The following is a 16,247-nucleotide window of genomic DNA, read 5'->3' as shown; positions in this document are numbered from 1 at the left end:
AATAGGTGGATCTCCTCTCTCCCTCTAAGGCCCAGCTCTCTATCAAAAAGACAGAGGATCACCCATTAAACATAAACCATTCATGCCCATTCCCTCAAAGCAATTAATTTCTTTCCCCTGAGAAATTAGTTGCATAGAGGAAGTGGTTTACCTTCTTGGTTTCAATTCCACGACATTACTTGGCATGGCAGATCGATTTTCCCCTCTTTAATACAATAACCCCATTATTATTATTCCTCGTTTATTTCTCTATTTTCGGCCTACGGATTGCCTCTTGTCGCTCCATTTTATTCATTTTGTCTATCATTTTTCTTGTATTGTCTTTGTCATATTTGCCTGCCATATCTTACCCGCAGTAGTTCTGCCTACCATAGGCCTGTCATCAAAGCCTGGCAAACGAGGCATAGTTTGTGCACAAGTCAAACCAAAGTGAGTTGCAGCTAGACTAGTCCCAACTCCCTCACTCAGAACATTAGGATCTAATACCGCAGGAGGCAGCCCAGCCCAATATTATAAAAAAGGCCCACTACAATATCCAAATTTCCAAATTCAACAAAATTAATTCTCCAAATACGAAAATCAATTAAACTAAAAAATCAAAATAAGGATTATAAAAAATAAATTTATATACATAGTAGGTTGAGTTGAGTCAAATGAGTTGAAAAAACTATTAACCCAAACCCGATCCAACCCAAGGTTCAAAATAAAATTCCAACCCATGAAAATTAACTCGAGGCATTAGGTTGGGTTGGTTTCGTCAGGTTAGTGGGTTTGATGCACACCCCTACTTTAAACACAAAATAAAAATTAAGGACCTTAAACCAACTTGATTAAGCTGACAAAATAAAACAATATCACAACTCACAGCACACCTTTTTTTTTTTTTTTTTTTTTTTTTTTTTTTTTTTTTTTACACTTTCCCTTCAATCCTTTAACTTTCTTTCTAACTAGATAGGTACCTCAAGTCAAATGTGGCCAAGCTCAGGTTTTCAGTCTTTGTTGCTTTCTTCTTTCTTGCTCTCTTTGTTGATTGTAAAAGGAAATGTTGCGGTGTAAAGCCAAATATTGTCGTAACAATTGAAAATAAAAATGCCCACCTAGCAATCCTAAACAATTGGAATCCACATCGTTGCACAGTCAGCTGATTATGCTGTCCTTGACCCGATGATTGTATTCATTTTCACCAATGTGATGGATTCTAAAAGGGTAAAAATTGGCATGACGGACCTTCGTTCGGTTGGGCCTGACGGATCCTAGCCCATGGGCCGACAGTGGGTAAGCCCAGGGCATAGCAAAAACCTTGACTTGAAATACTTGCTACACACGCCTGAATCCTGGTAGAATCCCAAAAGAAATAGGAATTCTAATACAAGAAGAATTCTGGAAGATACGCGCGTTAATGAAAGACCCTCTCTACAAGGAAAAGTCCTGTCCATCACATTTGGGATTATTCAAGAGGATTCCTATAAGGAAAAGACTTCTACATCAAGGAAGAGGGGCTAACCTTCTACTACTATAAAAGCCCTAATACCCTCACAAATCAAGGTACGCATAATTTACCCCTCTCTAGCACTCTAGAGTTGAGACTAGTTCTAACTTGACCTTCAGATGGTATTTGGTCGGCACCACACCAGTGCCCTCTGTTAGATCACTTCTTTCTTCTTGCAGGTCGCTATTTCAAGCGTGCGAGGATCGTGTAGCTCACTAGTGATTTTACAGCATCATCAGTTGGCGCCGTCTGTGGGAAACGTCGAGTTTAGCCAGACTATCACTACCCGGACATAAGAGTTGCATGGTACTCACTCGCTCGATGGCTACCACCAACAACGTTTAAGGAGACGAGCCACCGCGATCCACTGCATTGGAGAGGCAGGTCCAAACTCTCATGGCAGCAGTGGAACGTCTCACAAAACAAAACCATGATCTGGAGGAACAGCTACGCCAAAGGGATGCAGGACACAACGTTCAAGAGAAAAACCAAGAAGGTACCAGTGCCGAACGAAGGGACCAAGAGAGGCCAGAGGGTAGTAATGCCCCAAGCAGACCAAAACGGCAAAACATAAGCCTTCCATCTCTCATGGATACGGCCCCCCCACCTATTGTCGCGGAGATGCAAGCGATGAAGGAACAGATGGAGGTCATGATGAATGCCCTCAAGGGACGAGTGTCCAATGATCTTGATGACCTAGTAAACAGAATCGACTCACCGTTCACTACCTCTGTCAACTTCTTCCACCTGCCACAGAAATTTCGCATGCCCCAGATTGAAAGCTACGACGGGGTCAAGGACCCCCTCGATCACCTAGAGACTTTCAAGACCCTGATGCACCTTCAAGGAGTACCAGACAAAATCATATGTAGGGCCTTTCCTACGACACTAAAGGGTCCTGCAAGAATTTGGTTCAGTAGACTGACGCCGAATTCCATCAACACTTTCAAGGAGTTGAGCGCCCAGTTCACCTCGCACTTTATTGGTGGACATAGGTACAAGAGGTCTACTGCGTGCTTGATGAGCATAAAGCAGCGAGAAGACGAGACGCTGAGATCCTACATAACTTGCTTCAACAAGGAGGCCCTTTCAATAGGCGAAGAGGATGATAAGATACTCATAGCAGCATTCACTAATGGGTTACGGAAGGGTAAGTTCTTGTTTTCTTTATACAAGAACGACCCAAAAACCATGTCGGATGTACTCTATAGAGCCACCAAATACATAAACGCGGAAGACGCATTGCTGGCCCGTGAGGAGAAGCCTAGAAAGAGGGAAAGACAAGAGGACACACGACAGGATAGGGGGCGAAAGATGGCTAGAACCGGAGATCGACGAGATGAAAGGCGCTCTAGACCCCCCACTGGGAAGTTCACGAGCTTCACCCCATTAACCGTCCTAATAGATCAAGTCTTAATGCAAATCAAAGATGAAGGAGCCTTGACGTTCCCTGGTAAGCTCAAGGGAGATCCCAAGAAGAGGCCAAGGGACAAGTATTGCTGCTTCCACCGTGACCACGAGCACAACACAGCCAACTGCTACAATCTGAAACAGCAGATTAAGGCTCTTATCAGACAAGGGAAGCTACAGAGATTCGTTAACAAGGAAAGAACTGATCCACCCCAGGAGCAGGCCCCACGGCGGGAGAATGAGCGCCCTAGACCACCTATAAGGGACATAAGAATGATCGTAGGGGGCACAACCGTTGTCGGATCTTCTAAAAAAGCCCACAAAACCTACCTCAGAATGGTCCATAGTGTCCAACTTACAGGATCCGTACCTAAAATGCCACGAATAGACAACCCCATCATCGGATTTTCAGAAGATGATGCTCGGAGACTTCGCCATCCGTATGACGACGCACTTGTGGTCAGCTTGCAAATAGGAGATTTTAACATGCATCGGGTCCTTGTCGACAACGGCAGCTCAACGGATATTCTATACTACCCGATGTTCCAGCAAATGAGGATTGACAGGGGACGATTAATCTCGACGAATGCCCCTCTCGTGGGATTTGGAGGAACGAAGGTGTTCCCCTTGGGCGTGATCACACTATCTGTAATGGCGGGTGACTATCCTCAGCAGATCACTAGGGAAGTAACGTTTCTCGTAGTCGACTGCTCGTCTGCCTACAATGCCATTCTAGGACGACCCACTCTCAATTCCTGGAAGGCGGTGACTTCAACATACCACTTGATGATTAAATTCCCGACGGATTACGGGGTGGGAGAACTGCGAGGAAACCAAGTCACAGCGCGGGAATGCTATATTGCCATGTTAGAGATGAAGGATCAACAACAAATGATGTGCATAGGAGAACAATGAGCACTAGAAGAGCCGGTTGAGGAACTGGAAGAGGTGAAGCTCGATAACACACGACCGGAGCGGACAACTAGAATTGGCACACTAGCTAGTTGGCCAGTACACCAAGCGCTCACGACGTTCCTCAGAGATAACTAAGACGTGTTCGCCTGGAGTCATGAAGACATGCCAGGAATTGACCCCTCGATCATAGTTCACAAGTTAAATGTGTCGCCCTCATTCCCTCCAATCCGACAAAGAAACGAGTGTTCGTTCAAGAGCGAGACAAAGCCATAGCGGAGGAGGTTCGGAAATTATTAGAGGCAGATTTCATCCGAGAAGTATACTACCACGACTGGTTGGCAAACGTCGTCATGGTTAAAAAGGACAACGGAAAATGGAGGATGTACGTAGATTTCACGGACCTCAACAAAGCTTGCCCTAAAGATAGCTACCCATTCCCACGAATAGATTCTTTGGTAAACTCAACTGCAAGACACTAGCTCTTGAGTTTCATGGACGCTTTCTCGGGCTACAACCAGATCAAAATGGAAGAATATGATCAAGAGAAGACCTCCTTTGTCACAAGCCAGGGACTATTCTGCTACAAATTGATGCCATTCGAACTCAAAAATGCTGGAGCTACATACTAGAGGTTAATGAACAAAATGTTTACACACCAAATTGGCAGGAACGTACAAGTCTACGTTGACGACATGTTAGTAAAGAGTCTGCATGAAGATGATCACCTCAACAACCTCAAGGAGACCTTTGACACGCTCCGATCATATAACACGAAGCTGAATCCAAACAAGTGCGCATTCGGAGTGACGGCAGGGAAATTCCTAGGCTTCATGGTGTCTCAAAGAGGTATAGAGGTCAACCCGGAGAAGATACGGGCCATAATGGAGTTAGAACCGCCAAGGACGGTTAAGGAGGTCCAGAGTTTGAACGGAAAGGTCGCAGCCCTGAACAGGTTCGTCTCAAGAGCAAAGGACGGATGTCTACCCTTCTTCCGCACTCTAAGGAAATCATTCGAGTGGACGAACGGATGCCAGACGGCATTTAACGACTTAAAGGCATATCTTTCATCTCCACCATTGCTCAGTCCATCCAAGCCAAGAGAAGAGCTTTACCTATATTTAGCCGTTTCACAAGCTGCTATAAGCACAGCTTTGGTAAGAGAGGAAGACGGATCTCAGAAACCAGTCTACTTTACTAGCTGAGCACTCCGAGGGGTAGAAGAGAGGTACCCTCAGATGGAGAAGTTGGCTTTCGCGTTGATAATCGCAGCACGAAGACTTGAGCCATACTTCCAAGCGCACACCATCATTGTCTTGACGGACAAGCCCTTGAGAAAAGTTATGAGTAGTCCAGAGGCAGTAGGAAGAATGGCTTTGTGGGCAGTAGAGCTTAGCGAGTTTAACATACAATACCGTCCGCGAACGGCTATGAAAGGGTAGGTAGCGGCGGACTTTATCGCCGAATTCACCATCGGAAACGGCCAGGGGGCAGAGGAGAAGAGACAATGGAATATTTATACGAACAAATCTTCAAATAGACGAGCCGAAGGAGCCGACGTGGTGATCCAAACCCCGGAAGGAGATAAGATCCAATGTATGATCCGACTAGATTTCCCTACAACCAACAACGAGGCAGAATATGAAGCCTTGGTGGCAGGGCTAGACCTCGCAAAGGATGCAGGTGCGGAAAACATGGTCGTACATTGCGACTCACAAGTGGTAACGAGTCAGATCAACGGCGACTACGAGTGTAAGAACGAAAGAATGAAGAGGTATCTAGAAGAAGTGAAATACCGAATCGGTGACCTCGAAGTCAAATTCGTTCAAATCCCAAGGGAAGAAAACGAATGTGCCGACCATCTAGCAAAAGCTGCCTCAGTCAAATTTATGCTTGTTCCCAAATAGGTATTATCATTCGTTCAACTCTCCTCACTTATCGATGACGGAATAAGTATGCAGGAAGTAGACTCTGAATACAATTGGACTACGCCGTTGATATCCTATTTGAAAACCGGTGTATTACCAGATGAGAAGGACGCCGCAAGAAAGTTGAAGGTCCAGGCATCACGGTTGTGCTGATAAAAGATGTCTTATACAAAAGAGGGTTCTCTCGACCATACCTGAGGTGTTTAGGCCACGAGGAAGCAAATTACGTAATGAGAGAAATCCACGAGGGTATCTGCGGAAACCACTCGGGGGCACGGTCATTAGTACACAAGTTGATCCGAGCAGGATACTACTGGCCCACAATGCTGAAGGACGCCCAAGCTTATGTCAAGTCCTACGACAAGTGTCAGAGGTTCAGCAACTTCATCAAACAATCGTCCGAAGAGCTGACCGATAACGGCACCTTGGCCGTTCGCTCAATGGGGACTAGATATCATGGGCCTATTCCCAACAGCGGTCAAGCAGCTCAAGTTTTTGGTAGTTGGCATAGACTACTTCACTAAGTGGGTAGAAGCAGAGGCCTTAGCCACCATCACGGAGAAGAACATCCAAAGTTTTGTCTGGAGAAATATCATATGCAGGTATGGGATACCCAGAGTGCTGGTCTCTGACAACGGTAAGCAATTCGACAACAGCACATTCAAAGACTTCTGCTCGGAGCTAGGGATCAAGAACCACTACTCGTCGCCCGCACACCCACAGGCTAATGGACAAGTCGAAGTCACGAACCGATCCTCGCTCAAGATAATCAAGACCCGGCTCGAGGGGGCAAAAGGTATCTGCCCGGACGAGTTACCAAGCGTTCTGTGGGCATACCAGACTACAACAAGAACACCCACTAAAGAAACGCCATTTCGACTAGCATACAGAAGTGAAGCTATCATTCCCACAAAAGTAGGGTTCACAAGCTACCGGGTGGAGAACTACAACAAGGATAAGAACGAAGAGGCCATGCGCCTTCAGCTCGACCTAGTGGACGAAGTCAGAGTGGCAACAGAGCAGAGGTTGGCGCGTTATCAAAATCTCATGGCGAAACACTACAACTCCAAAGTAAGGCATAGAGACTTTCAGGTCGGTGATATTGTACTACGGAAGGTAATGGGCGCCACTAGAGACCCTTCACAAGGAAAGCTCGGCCCCAACTGGGAAGGACCCTACAGGATCACTTCATGGCAGAGGAAAGGCACCTACCACCTCAAGATGTTGGACAGACAAAAGCTGCAGCACCCATGGAACTCGGAACATCTACGAAAATACTACCAGTAGAGATAATATGAAGAACAGCGACAATCCCTATTTTCCCAGTTTATTTAATTTTAGCTACAATTACTAGTCTTTCTTTGACAATTTTTGCTACAATACTTTGTGCCTTTTTAAGCCCAATGGGGCAGGTACTTTTTCCTACAAACATATTTTTATTTTAAAGAGGAATATTCAGACACAACCATGTTTTTCTACTTGAATTCTTACAAAAGTTCATAAGAGAACTAGAGAAAACAACGTCCAAAAAGTGGACGGATCACCTATAGGGTGAATTCATTATCAAGTCCACAAAGTGGACGGATCACCGATAGGGTGAATTCTATTATCAAATCCACAAAGTAAACGGATCACCCATAGGGTGAAAAACTACTATCAAGTCCACAAACTGGACGGATCACCCATAGGGTGAAAAACTACTATCAAGTCCACAAACTGGACGGATCACCCATAGGGTGAATTCATTATCAAGTCCACAAAGTGGACGGACCACCCATAAGGTGAAAACTACTATCGAGTCCACAAACTGGACGGATCACCCATAAGGTGAATTCATTATCAAGTCCACAAAGTGAACAGACCACCCATAGGGTGGAAACTATTATCCAGTCCAAAAGTGGACGGATCACCCATGGGATGAATTTATTATCAAGCCCACAAAGTGGACGGACCGTCTATAGGGTGGAAAATATTATTATTTCACTAACCGGACGAATCATCCCATAAGGATGAAGTTTCTAAAAGTCCATAAATATGGGTGGTTGCACAAAAGTCCACAAAATGGACGGATATTCCTAGACGGGTGATAGTCAAAGTCCATAAAAATGGACGGATAACAAATAAAGTCCGGAAGATAGGCGAATCATCCCTGACGGGTAAAGATTTACTTAGTCAAAAAAGTGGACGGCTAGAACAAAATCCATCAACTAGACGAGTAGTCCCGGACAAGTGAAACCCCTAAAGACCATAAAAATGGCGATTAATATACAAAGTCCACCAATTGGACAGATCATCCCAGACGAATGAAACTTTCAAGTAAATAAAATGGACGGATAGCAACAAGTTCTCTAAGTTCACATAAATGACGGACACAAGCCCGCCGACTACACGGATCATCCCATAAGGTTAAAATTCCAAAAAACCATAAAGAAGGACGGGATAAACTACATAGTATTTAAGGACGACAGTTCGTCCACAAACTAAAATTATGTACATAAAGATGGCCGGTTCTCCATATAATGGACAACTTAAGAGGACGGATATTTATACATGTTCAAATAATAAAGATAGATAAAGCAGGCATAAAATTGTGAAATAAAGCAACATTAACGAATAAAACCCTCAAAGGGCAATTGTTCAATACACAAAATTAATGACGGATTGTTCTCAAAAAAAAAAATATATATATATATATATATATATATATATAATAAAATAAAAAGAACTATCTACTCTTTAGGGTCGGCATCTTGAACATTTTTTGTTGGAGCTGACTCTCCGTCGCCTTAAGCTGCTTCCTCAGCGAAGAGGTCATCTGTGTTCTTTGAGGCGACGGGCAAAGCAAACGTCTAGGCTTGATCGTCGACGTTTATCATGGACACATCCAGGGCAGGGTAGGCTTTCTTAACTTGACGTAGCGCGTCATCAAAACCTTGCAGGAATGAGTCTCCCAGCTTGGCCAATAAGGCGTCGGAGTCACGGTATTCTCGAACCCTTACCTCCTTAGCCTGACGGAGCTTTTCCTTCAGGTCTTGGATCTTCTTATCTTTGACCTCCAAGGCCTTCCTCGCCTCATCTGTCTTTTGCTCAAGCTCCTTCCTCACCTGCTCTGAAAGGTCTAACTTCTTCTCCATAGTGGACTTCCACTTGTTAAGTTGACCCAACTCATCCTCTGTCTGCTCTGCCTTTGCTCGCACACGTTCCAGAGCCGCCTCACGGTTAAGGCACTGATCCATTAAGCCCTTCATCATAATCAGGGACTAGAACAAACAAGTTAGAAGGGTTAGATAAAAACTAGGTGGAGCGGACGGGCGTAAGTCGACAGACAAAGATTACCTGTGCAACAGCAAAGAGACCCGTCTCCCCCATTGCCTCCGTCGAGTGATTGCCCAAATCCTCATAGTCCTCCGACGTGATAATAGATAAAAGTTTCTCCAGGGCATATTTGGAGTCGTCATGAAGGAGAGGAGGTGGCTTCTCTTGGCTAGTGGACAGGGCCTTCATTAAGCCCTTGCCTGACCCATGCTTTGCTGGGATGACGGTCTTCACACCCTCAGCCATCAACCCTACGACCGGTTCTAGAGGGACTTTTTGTTGTTTAAGGGGACGGTCCCTTTTGGACGATTGCTGCTTCCTTTTAATGGACGAAACCGTCCCCTTAGGAGCCACATCGCCGAACTCTTTTCTTTTTGCAGCCTGTGTTTTGATCAATGCCCTCCTCTTAGCATCGTCCATCTCTGTAAAGAATGACGAATGAAGTTATTAACTAAAAGTTAAAGCCATTTATGCAAAATAAAGGTTGACGGACTTACGTCTGTGAATTTTGGCGTTATATCTGACGGCTTCTGGTGTGGGTTCAGGACCGTCACAATACTAGTGGATGGTATCTGGATTTACTAACTTCGCCCAAGTCCTTTCCTCCGGCTTGGTCTTTGAAAAAATCTTCTCAAGAAAACTAAACTCTTCAATACTAACTTGTGAACGCCGTCTAACTGCAGAAGAATTGGACGGTTAAGAGAGATGGAGAGATTATAACTGAACGAATATAAAAAGAATCTACAAATTAGAACGGATGCATACTGGACGGATTTAATACTCCCCAGGTTGTGTCGACGGGCATATATTCCGTCTCCCCTAGACGACCCATCCACTCGTCACCCTCTAAGAAGAAGTAACGACTCTTCCAGTCTCTATTTGAGTCGGGTGTTTCAAATATGACCTTCAACAACGGACTCCTACTAGCAAAACTATACATTCCCCTTGACCTGTCAATTTCATCTGGACGGTAGCAATGAAGGAATTCACGCACCGTCAGCCTCCTAGCGCCGTCTGTCATAACACCATAAAGAATCTCCATTGCTATGAAGACCCTCCAGGCATTCGGGGATATCTAGGTGACGGACAGACCCAAATACTTTAGAAGTTCTCTATGCAGGGTACTTAGCGGAAACCTAAGTCCTGCCTTCAACATCTGTTCGTATACTCCAACACCTTCTACCCCCTTGTAATAACATTTCTCTAATACGTAGGGTAGACGGATTGGAATGTAGTCTGGAATTTGAAAATTAACCCTAAATGTGTTAAAGTGTTTCTCCTTGATGACGGATGTGAATTTATGCACCATCCACTCTGGTAGCATGATGAACTCCCTAAGTCCATCAGCACCAATGACGGATCTCAATGGTTGATCCTCGCCGTCATCAGAAATATCTTCTGGTTCAACCATCTCCATATCCTCATTTGTTGAGGACGAGGAAGAGACGGACGGACTCCTCTCTTCGCCTGGACTCTCTTGGTCTTTATGACTGGATGGGTATACTTTCTTGTAATCCGCCCCGTCACAAACTACTGACTGATTACTTGACGTACTAGACATTGCCTACAAGTGACGACAAAACCTAAGATTGACGGATCTAGGAGTGATGACGGGTGTGTATAAAAGTCTAGGAAAATGAAAGTACAAATGCAGGACTTGTAAAAAATAATAATACTCACCAAGTCTGAATAACTGAAGGTTGACGATTGTATAGATGACGGGTACAACTATTCGACGGATCGCTCTCTGATAAGGTTGACGATGGCGCTCTGACAATATGTTTTAGCTGAAAAGTGGAGAAATGAAATAGGAGAAGTGTGATATATATATATATATATATATATATGAAATGCACGGAAGACGAAGCGACGCTTCGATCCGAGAGAAAATCCAATCAAAAAGCGACACGTGTCGTACCTCATAAATGCTTGACTACCTGTCAACAAATGATCGCAATTCGCGTTGTCCTCTTTGAGAACCATCAACTCCAAGAACCTTAAACCATCAACCCCAAGAACCTTAAACCGTCAACCCCAAGAATATTGAACCGTCACCCTATTGGTCCGTCCACTCAAGCATGACGAACCATAGGGTGAAGGGGGCAACTAAAGCGGTAAAAATTGGCATGACGGACCTTCGTTCAATTAGGCCTGATGGATCCTAGCCCATGGGCCGACAGTGGGTAAGCCCAGGGCATAACAGAAACCCTGACTTGAAATACTTGCTACACACGCCTGAATCCTGATAGAATCCTAAAGGAAATAGGAATTCTAGTACAAGAAGAATTCCGAAAGATACGCGCATTAATGAAAGACCCTCTCTACAAGGAAAAGTCTTGTCCATCACGTTTGAGATTATTCAAGAGGATTCCTATAAAGAAAAGACTTTTACATCAAGAAAGAGAGACCAACCTTCTACTACTATAAAAGCCCCAATACCCTCACAAATCAAGGTACGCATAATTTACCCCATCTCTAGCACTCTAGAGTTTAGAATAGTTCTAACTTGACCTTCGGAGGGTATTTGGCTGGCACCACACCGGTGCTCTCTGTTAGATCACTTCTTTCTTCTTGCAGGTCGCTATTTCAAACGTGCGAGGATCGTGTAGCTCACTAGTGATTTTACGGCATCATCAAATTCTATGCCTTAGTGAAACCTCTTGTCTCAGCTGTTTGGTGTTTCTATTGGTTTTGGTGATCTCATAGTGAATCAAGGTGTAGTGTGACATTTTGCAGTGAAACAACCACCTCAAGGAGTATAGAATGTTTGTGTCATCTGCGCTGTAATATTTTCATCTATATCTTCATGTAAAAGCTTTTACTAAAGAAATGTTATTCTATTGGCCTTGGAGTGAAATTAATGCAGTTTCTAGAGGAAAAGGTAATTCAGGCATGCTACAGTTTTATTTGTTAATTGTGAATTCTTAACGCATCAAATAGTGTCTACTCCCATTTTCTCAAAACACTTTGCTGAGAAAGTATTCACATAATTAAGAAGAGTAATAATCACTTTACCATTGTTCTCTTCTAATGCATGTATCCCTCATGACATCTTAATCCTTATTACTATGACAGTGTTATGAATTATAAGCTGACTTAGCCAACCAAAGATTATTACACCATATTGCTCATCATAATCTCTAGAGATGGCAATAATCTCTTTAAGTTTTAAGAATTTCAATATCATTTGTACAAGCTCTTGTTTGATACTGGACAGAACTTTGCAAATACATGTCAAAATAGAATACTTTTTATTACAGAAAACAAATTACACAGATCATAAAGAGTATACAATCTTTACATGAGTGAACTTAAAAATTTACACAATACATTTTTTGACCATGGAAAGAGGAAGAAAGACCTCTTCTAGGCTTCTAGTTTTTCACATCTAAACTCTTCAAGTTACTTTAATTTCCTGAGAAGATGGGTATGATGAATAGCAGAAACAAACAATAGTTAAGAATTTTACAATTCTTGATAGTTGGAGTGGCTAGATTATACATACTTGTGATGAGAGGTCTGAATTCTTGATAGACAGAGAGTTTTAGTGACACAAAGCAAACCCAGGTTGATTTACACAATAACCAATGAAATTTTGGGATTACTGTAGCATCAAACTTCATAACCAGGATTTACTCTCTGTTGTACATCCCCGTAACTCTCCAACTCTTCCATGTCCTCCAAACTTCCAAGAAACAGTGGAAGTCTTTGATGCAGCTTAACTGGTTGAATTGAAAGAATCCTACTTTTACCATCAGATCCTCTGCCCCCAGCTTGCTCTACAAGAAAACTTAGAGGGTTTGCCTCATAAACCAGACGAAGATGGTCCCTTGGATTCATTGCCACCCCTCCATACATTAGAGTCCGATGGAGATCAGCTACCAGAGAACAAATATAACGGGCCGAGTACTTCTTGGGGTATCTGCCTTTTCCTTGTCTCACAGTGTCAATGTATCGCCTTAACCCTTCCGGCCAGTCGAAATATCGTGCATCATTTACTGAATAGATTTGTCCTGACATGACAGAGATTTGTCTTTAATAGAATCAAAAGCAGCTTATTGACATTCGTAGTATTTTTCCTCTTTTAGTAAAAATATATGTTGTATATGTAAATTCTAGATGTGAAAATATGAGGGGTTTGTCCATGAAAAGCAAAGCATGAAACTAAAACTCTAAAACTAAAGGTTATAATATAGTAATGCCCATCAGATTTATATTTTTGGGTGCAATGATTCATATGCTAGGACTTCTAATGTTGTTCCTGATAAAGATGAAAAGTTTAAGTCAGTGTTTATTCCAAGGCCAAGCCCTAGGTGATTGAGACTGACAAAAAATATTTCCAAGACAAGAGTAGAAACCAACAGACAATTGTATGTATTAAAAAAGTTTACCACACACATACAAATCCATTTAAATCATTCTTATGATTTCTATTATAGGCAAAATGAGTGATAGTGCATAAATAGATTTGGTACAAATAGCATTTATGCATTATTAGCATACAGTACACATGGCTTTATTAATAATTACCTCGAGGAGGAATTTTAATGCTTGGATGTGTGAGAATGAAATCTCCTGTTGAATGATCCAGTGTAAATGCATGTGTCCCCGAACCAAAGCTGGTGCAGAGAATTGTAGCTGATGAATAGAGAACATAGCCAGCAGCTACAAGCCTAGCTCCAGCTTGGAGTGAATTCAGCAAAGCCTTCTCCTCCTTGGGTAGATGATCTACTTCCACAAGGCGATTATAAATTCCAAAAATTGTTCCAGTTGGAATTGATGCATCAATATTTCGAGAACCATCAAGGGGATCCGTTACCACTACAAATGGTCCATCATCAGTTAACCAGATCGGAGCATCATCTTCTTCTGAAGCCATGACTGCAACTTTTCCAGAACTGCGAAGAGACGACAAGATGATTTCATTCTGCACATTTAACAAGAAGAAATATTGGATGTCATGATTGTTTGTTCCTTACTTACCATCATTTGTGGCAGAGAAAACATAGTTTCCCTAGAAAAAAAAAAATTTATTGAAAGAAAAGGGTCGAACAACTTAACAAAACAGTAAATTTCCTAGAAGTAAACAGTCTAAGCTTTTATAAATCAAAAGAGAGAGAGAGAGGAGATGGCCTATAGCAGTCATCCAATCATACAACCTCAGAAATAAACTTAAGCTTCTTCCAGAAAAGCTCAATACCACAGGTCTGGTTAGTCCTCTTATCCTAGATTGTCCAGATAAGGCAAGTCTGGACAGTGTTGCAATTCTTATTGCTTCTATGTTGGCCAAACCTCCCTTTCTGAACCAAGTACCTCAACAACCATCGTAGGCATTATCCATCAGACTCCAAAGAAGAGAAAACACTCACCACCATAGGCCCCTTGCATGGTTACGTACCCTATAAAAAAAATGAACAGCTGCTCCCCCCCACCCCCCCAACCAAAAAAAAAAAAAAATCACAAACAATAACTTTCTCTCCTGATAAGATTTCCAGCCGTTGAGATTTTTCCTGAAGCAGATGTCCAAATGAAAAAGAGCAACTCTCAATGGAACTTCCACAGTCCACACATCCAAAGACGCCATTAGACCCTGCCAAAACTTATTTAAACATGACCATCAAACTTAGCGTTTCTGGTAAGCCTCCAACAAATGTCCTATCCACCACCCAAAGGCTGATTTGGTTACAATAAATTAAAAAATGAACTAAGCAATTCTACCTCTAAATCTTGGAAAGCTCACACAAACCTAGGATTCCAATGTGCCCAAATACCAAGCTATAGATGCATCTTTATCCTTTATTATGAGAAATACATCACCAAACAAATCCTTCATAGCAGCCTCACCAATGGCACCAAAAGGCACATCCAACTACCATCTCCCACCATCCACCTGAAAACAACTCCCACCATCCCTTAATGCCTTTTTTCCAAAAACCAAGACATAACCTGTTAGTCCGAACCGCGTTAATTCTCTCATTTCCAGTCTCTTCCTCTCTCTACAACATCTTATTTTCTTTTTTCTATTTTAACACACTAAAATCCAATATTTTCCTCCCCAAATGAAATCCCACAATTAAAATAAAATCAAAGCCCTTATAAGACTACCAAACCAGGCACATTAGACCATATAAATAAAGTATGCAACAACAACAAAAAAATCCAAAATTCAACAACAATATCATTGGCATTCAATTCATTGAGAGTAAAACTTACTGAGACAATATCAAGTGGTTTTGGAGCATCCCTGCCAGACCCAGAACCAGTGCCAGCAAGAGTGTTCTGTGTCCCAAGGCTGGAATTGAAAGGAGAGGCCACCAAAGCTGCAATTCTCTTGCAAGCATACTGAATATGATGAAGCAAGACCACCATATCATCTCCCACATTCAATCCTTCCTTACCCACATACTCTGTCAAAGTACACAACCCATTAGTATCAACCCCAATTGAAGAAGAAGAAGAAGCACCACCACCCACTACTTGTGACCTCACACCAAAACCAAACCCACCAAGAGAAGCCATTTTTGGTGGTCTATAGAATAAGCTTTGAGGAAGGAGATGAAGTTTTGGAAGCAACTTCAACTGGGTATGGTGGGATTTTGGAGGGAAGGTTGAAGATGGGTTGAGAGGTATTGTGGGTGTTTGCATATTATGGCAGAGAGTGGTTCCAAGGTTGGAATTTTAGGAGCTGTGTCATTTGAGATGCAGTGCTCGGTGCTGACTGATCGGGTCTGCTACTCTGCAGAGTTTGTACTTGGATTGGAAACCAAAGGAAAAGGATAAGATGACAGCAAAGTGATTTTGGGTATATAAAAAACAATGAAAAAATATATATTGGAATTGAAATATAAATTCACAATCAATAAAAAATTTTATGATTGGATAAGAGATTTAGGATTAGTCTAATAATAAAGAACACAGTTATCAAAAGTGGATGCGAGGTTGGTCTAATAATAGAGAACACAGTTATTGAAAATAGACACCATATGTCAAAACTTTATAAATTTTTCAAAAAATAAAAAATAAAAAAAAAATTGAAATTGTTAGGACATATGTGATTCACTTGTTAGAAACATATGTCATTATTTTATGTAATTGGCTTATCCTTTGACAAAATGCACTTTACTTGTATTTGGGTAAATCTAGGATGTGTTTAATACTTCAAGAAACTGTATTTCAAGATCAAGTGTTGAAGA

General features: G+C 42.4%; 2 protein-coding genes across 2 annotated transcripts; one reads left to right on the top strand and one right to left on the bottom strand.

Annotated features, from left to right (window-relative positions):
* The first annotated feature begins 1,885 nt into the window (after window positions 1–1,885).
* On the top strand, window positions 1,886–3,814 carry LOC126704876 (uncharacterized). Its single transcript, XM_050403868.1, has 2 exons — window positions 1,886–2,281; window positions 2,384–3,814. The coding sequence occupies exons 1-2, from the start codon at window positions 1,886–1,888 to the stop codon at window positions 3,812–3,814; spliced, it is 1,827 nt and encodes a 608-aa protein (XP_050259825.1).
* An 8,468-nt stretch (window positions 3,815–12,282) lies between these two features.
* Window positions 12,283–15,850, bottom strand: LOC126705844 (fructose-1,6-bisphosphatase, cytosolic). The gene is made up of 3 exons (XM_050405061.1): window positions 15,268–15,850; window positions 13,585–13,981; window positions 12,283–13,067 (listed from the first exon to the last, which is right to left on the bottom strand). The coding sequence occupies exons 1-3, from the start codon at window positions 15,697–15,699 to the stop codon at window positions 12,667–12,669; spliced, it is 1,230 nt and encodes a 409-aa protein (XP_050261018.1). The 5' UTR covers window positions 15,700–15,850; the 3' UTR covers window positions 12,283–12,666.
* Between the last annotated feature and the right edge of the window lie 397 nt (window positions 15,851–16,247).

The sequence above is a fragment of the Quercus robur genome, chromosome 11, assembly GCF_932294415.1.
Source record: "Quercus robur chromosome 11, dhQueRobu3.1, whole genome shotgun sequence".
NCBI lineage: Eukaryota > Viridiplantae > Streptophyta > Magnoliopsida > Fagales > Fagaceae > Quercus > Quercus robur.
This window is presented reverse-complemented; position numbering and strand designations above follow the sequence as displayed.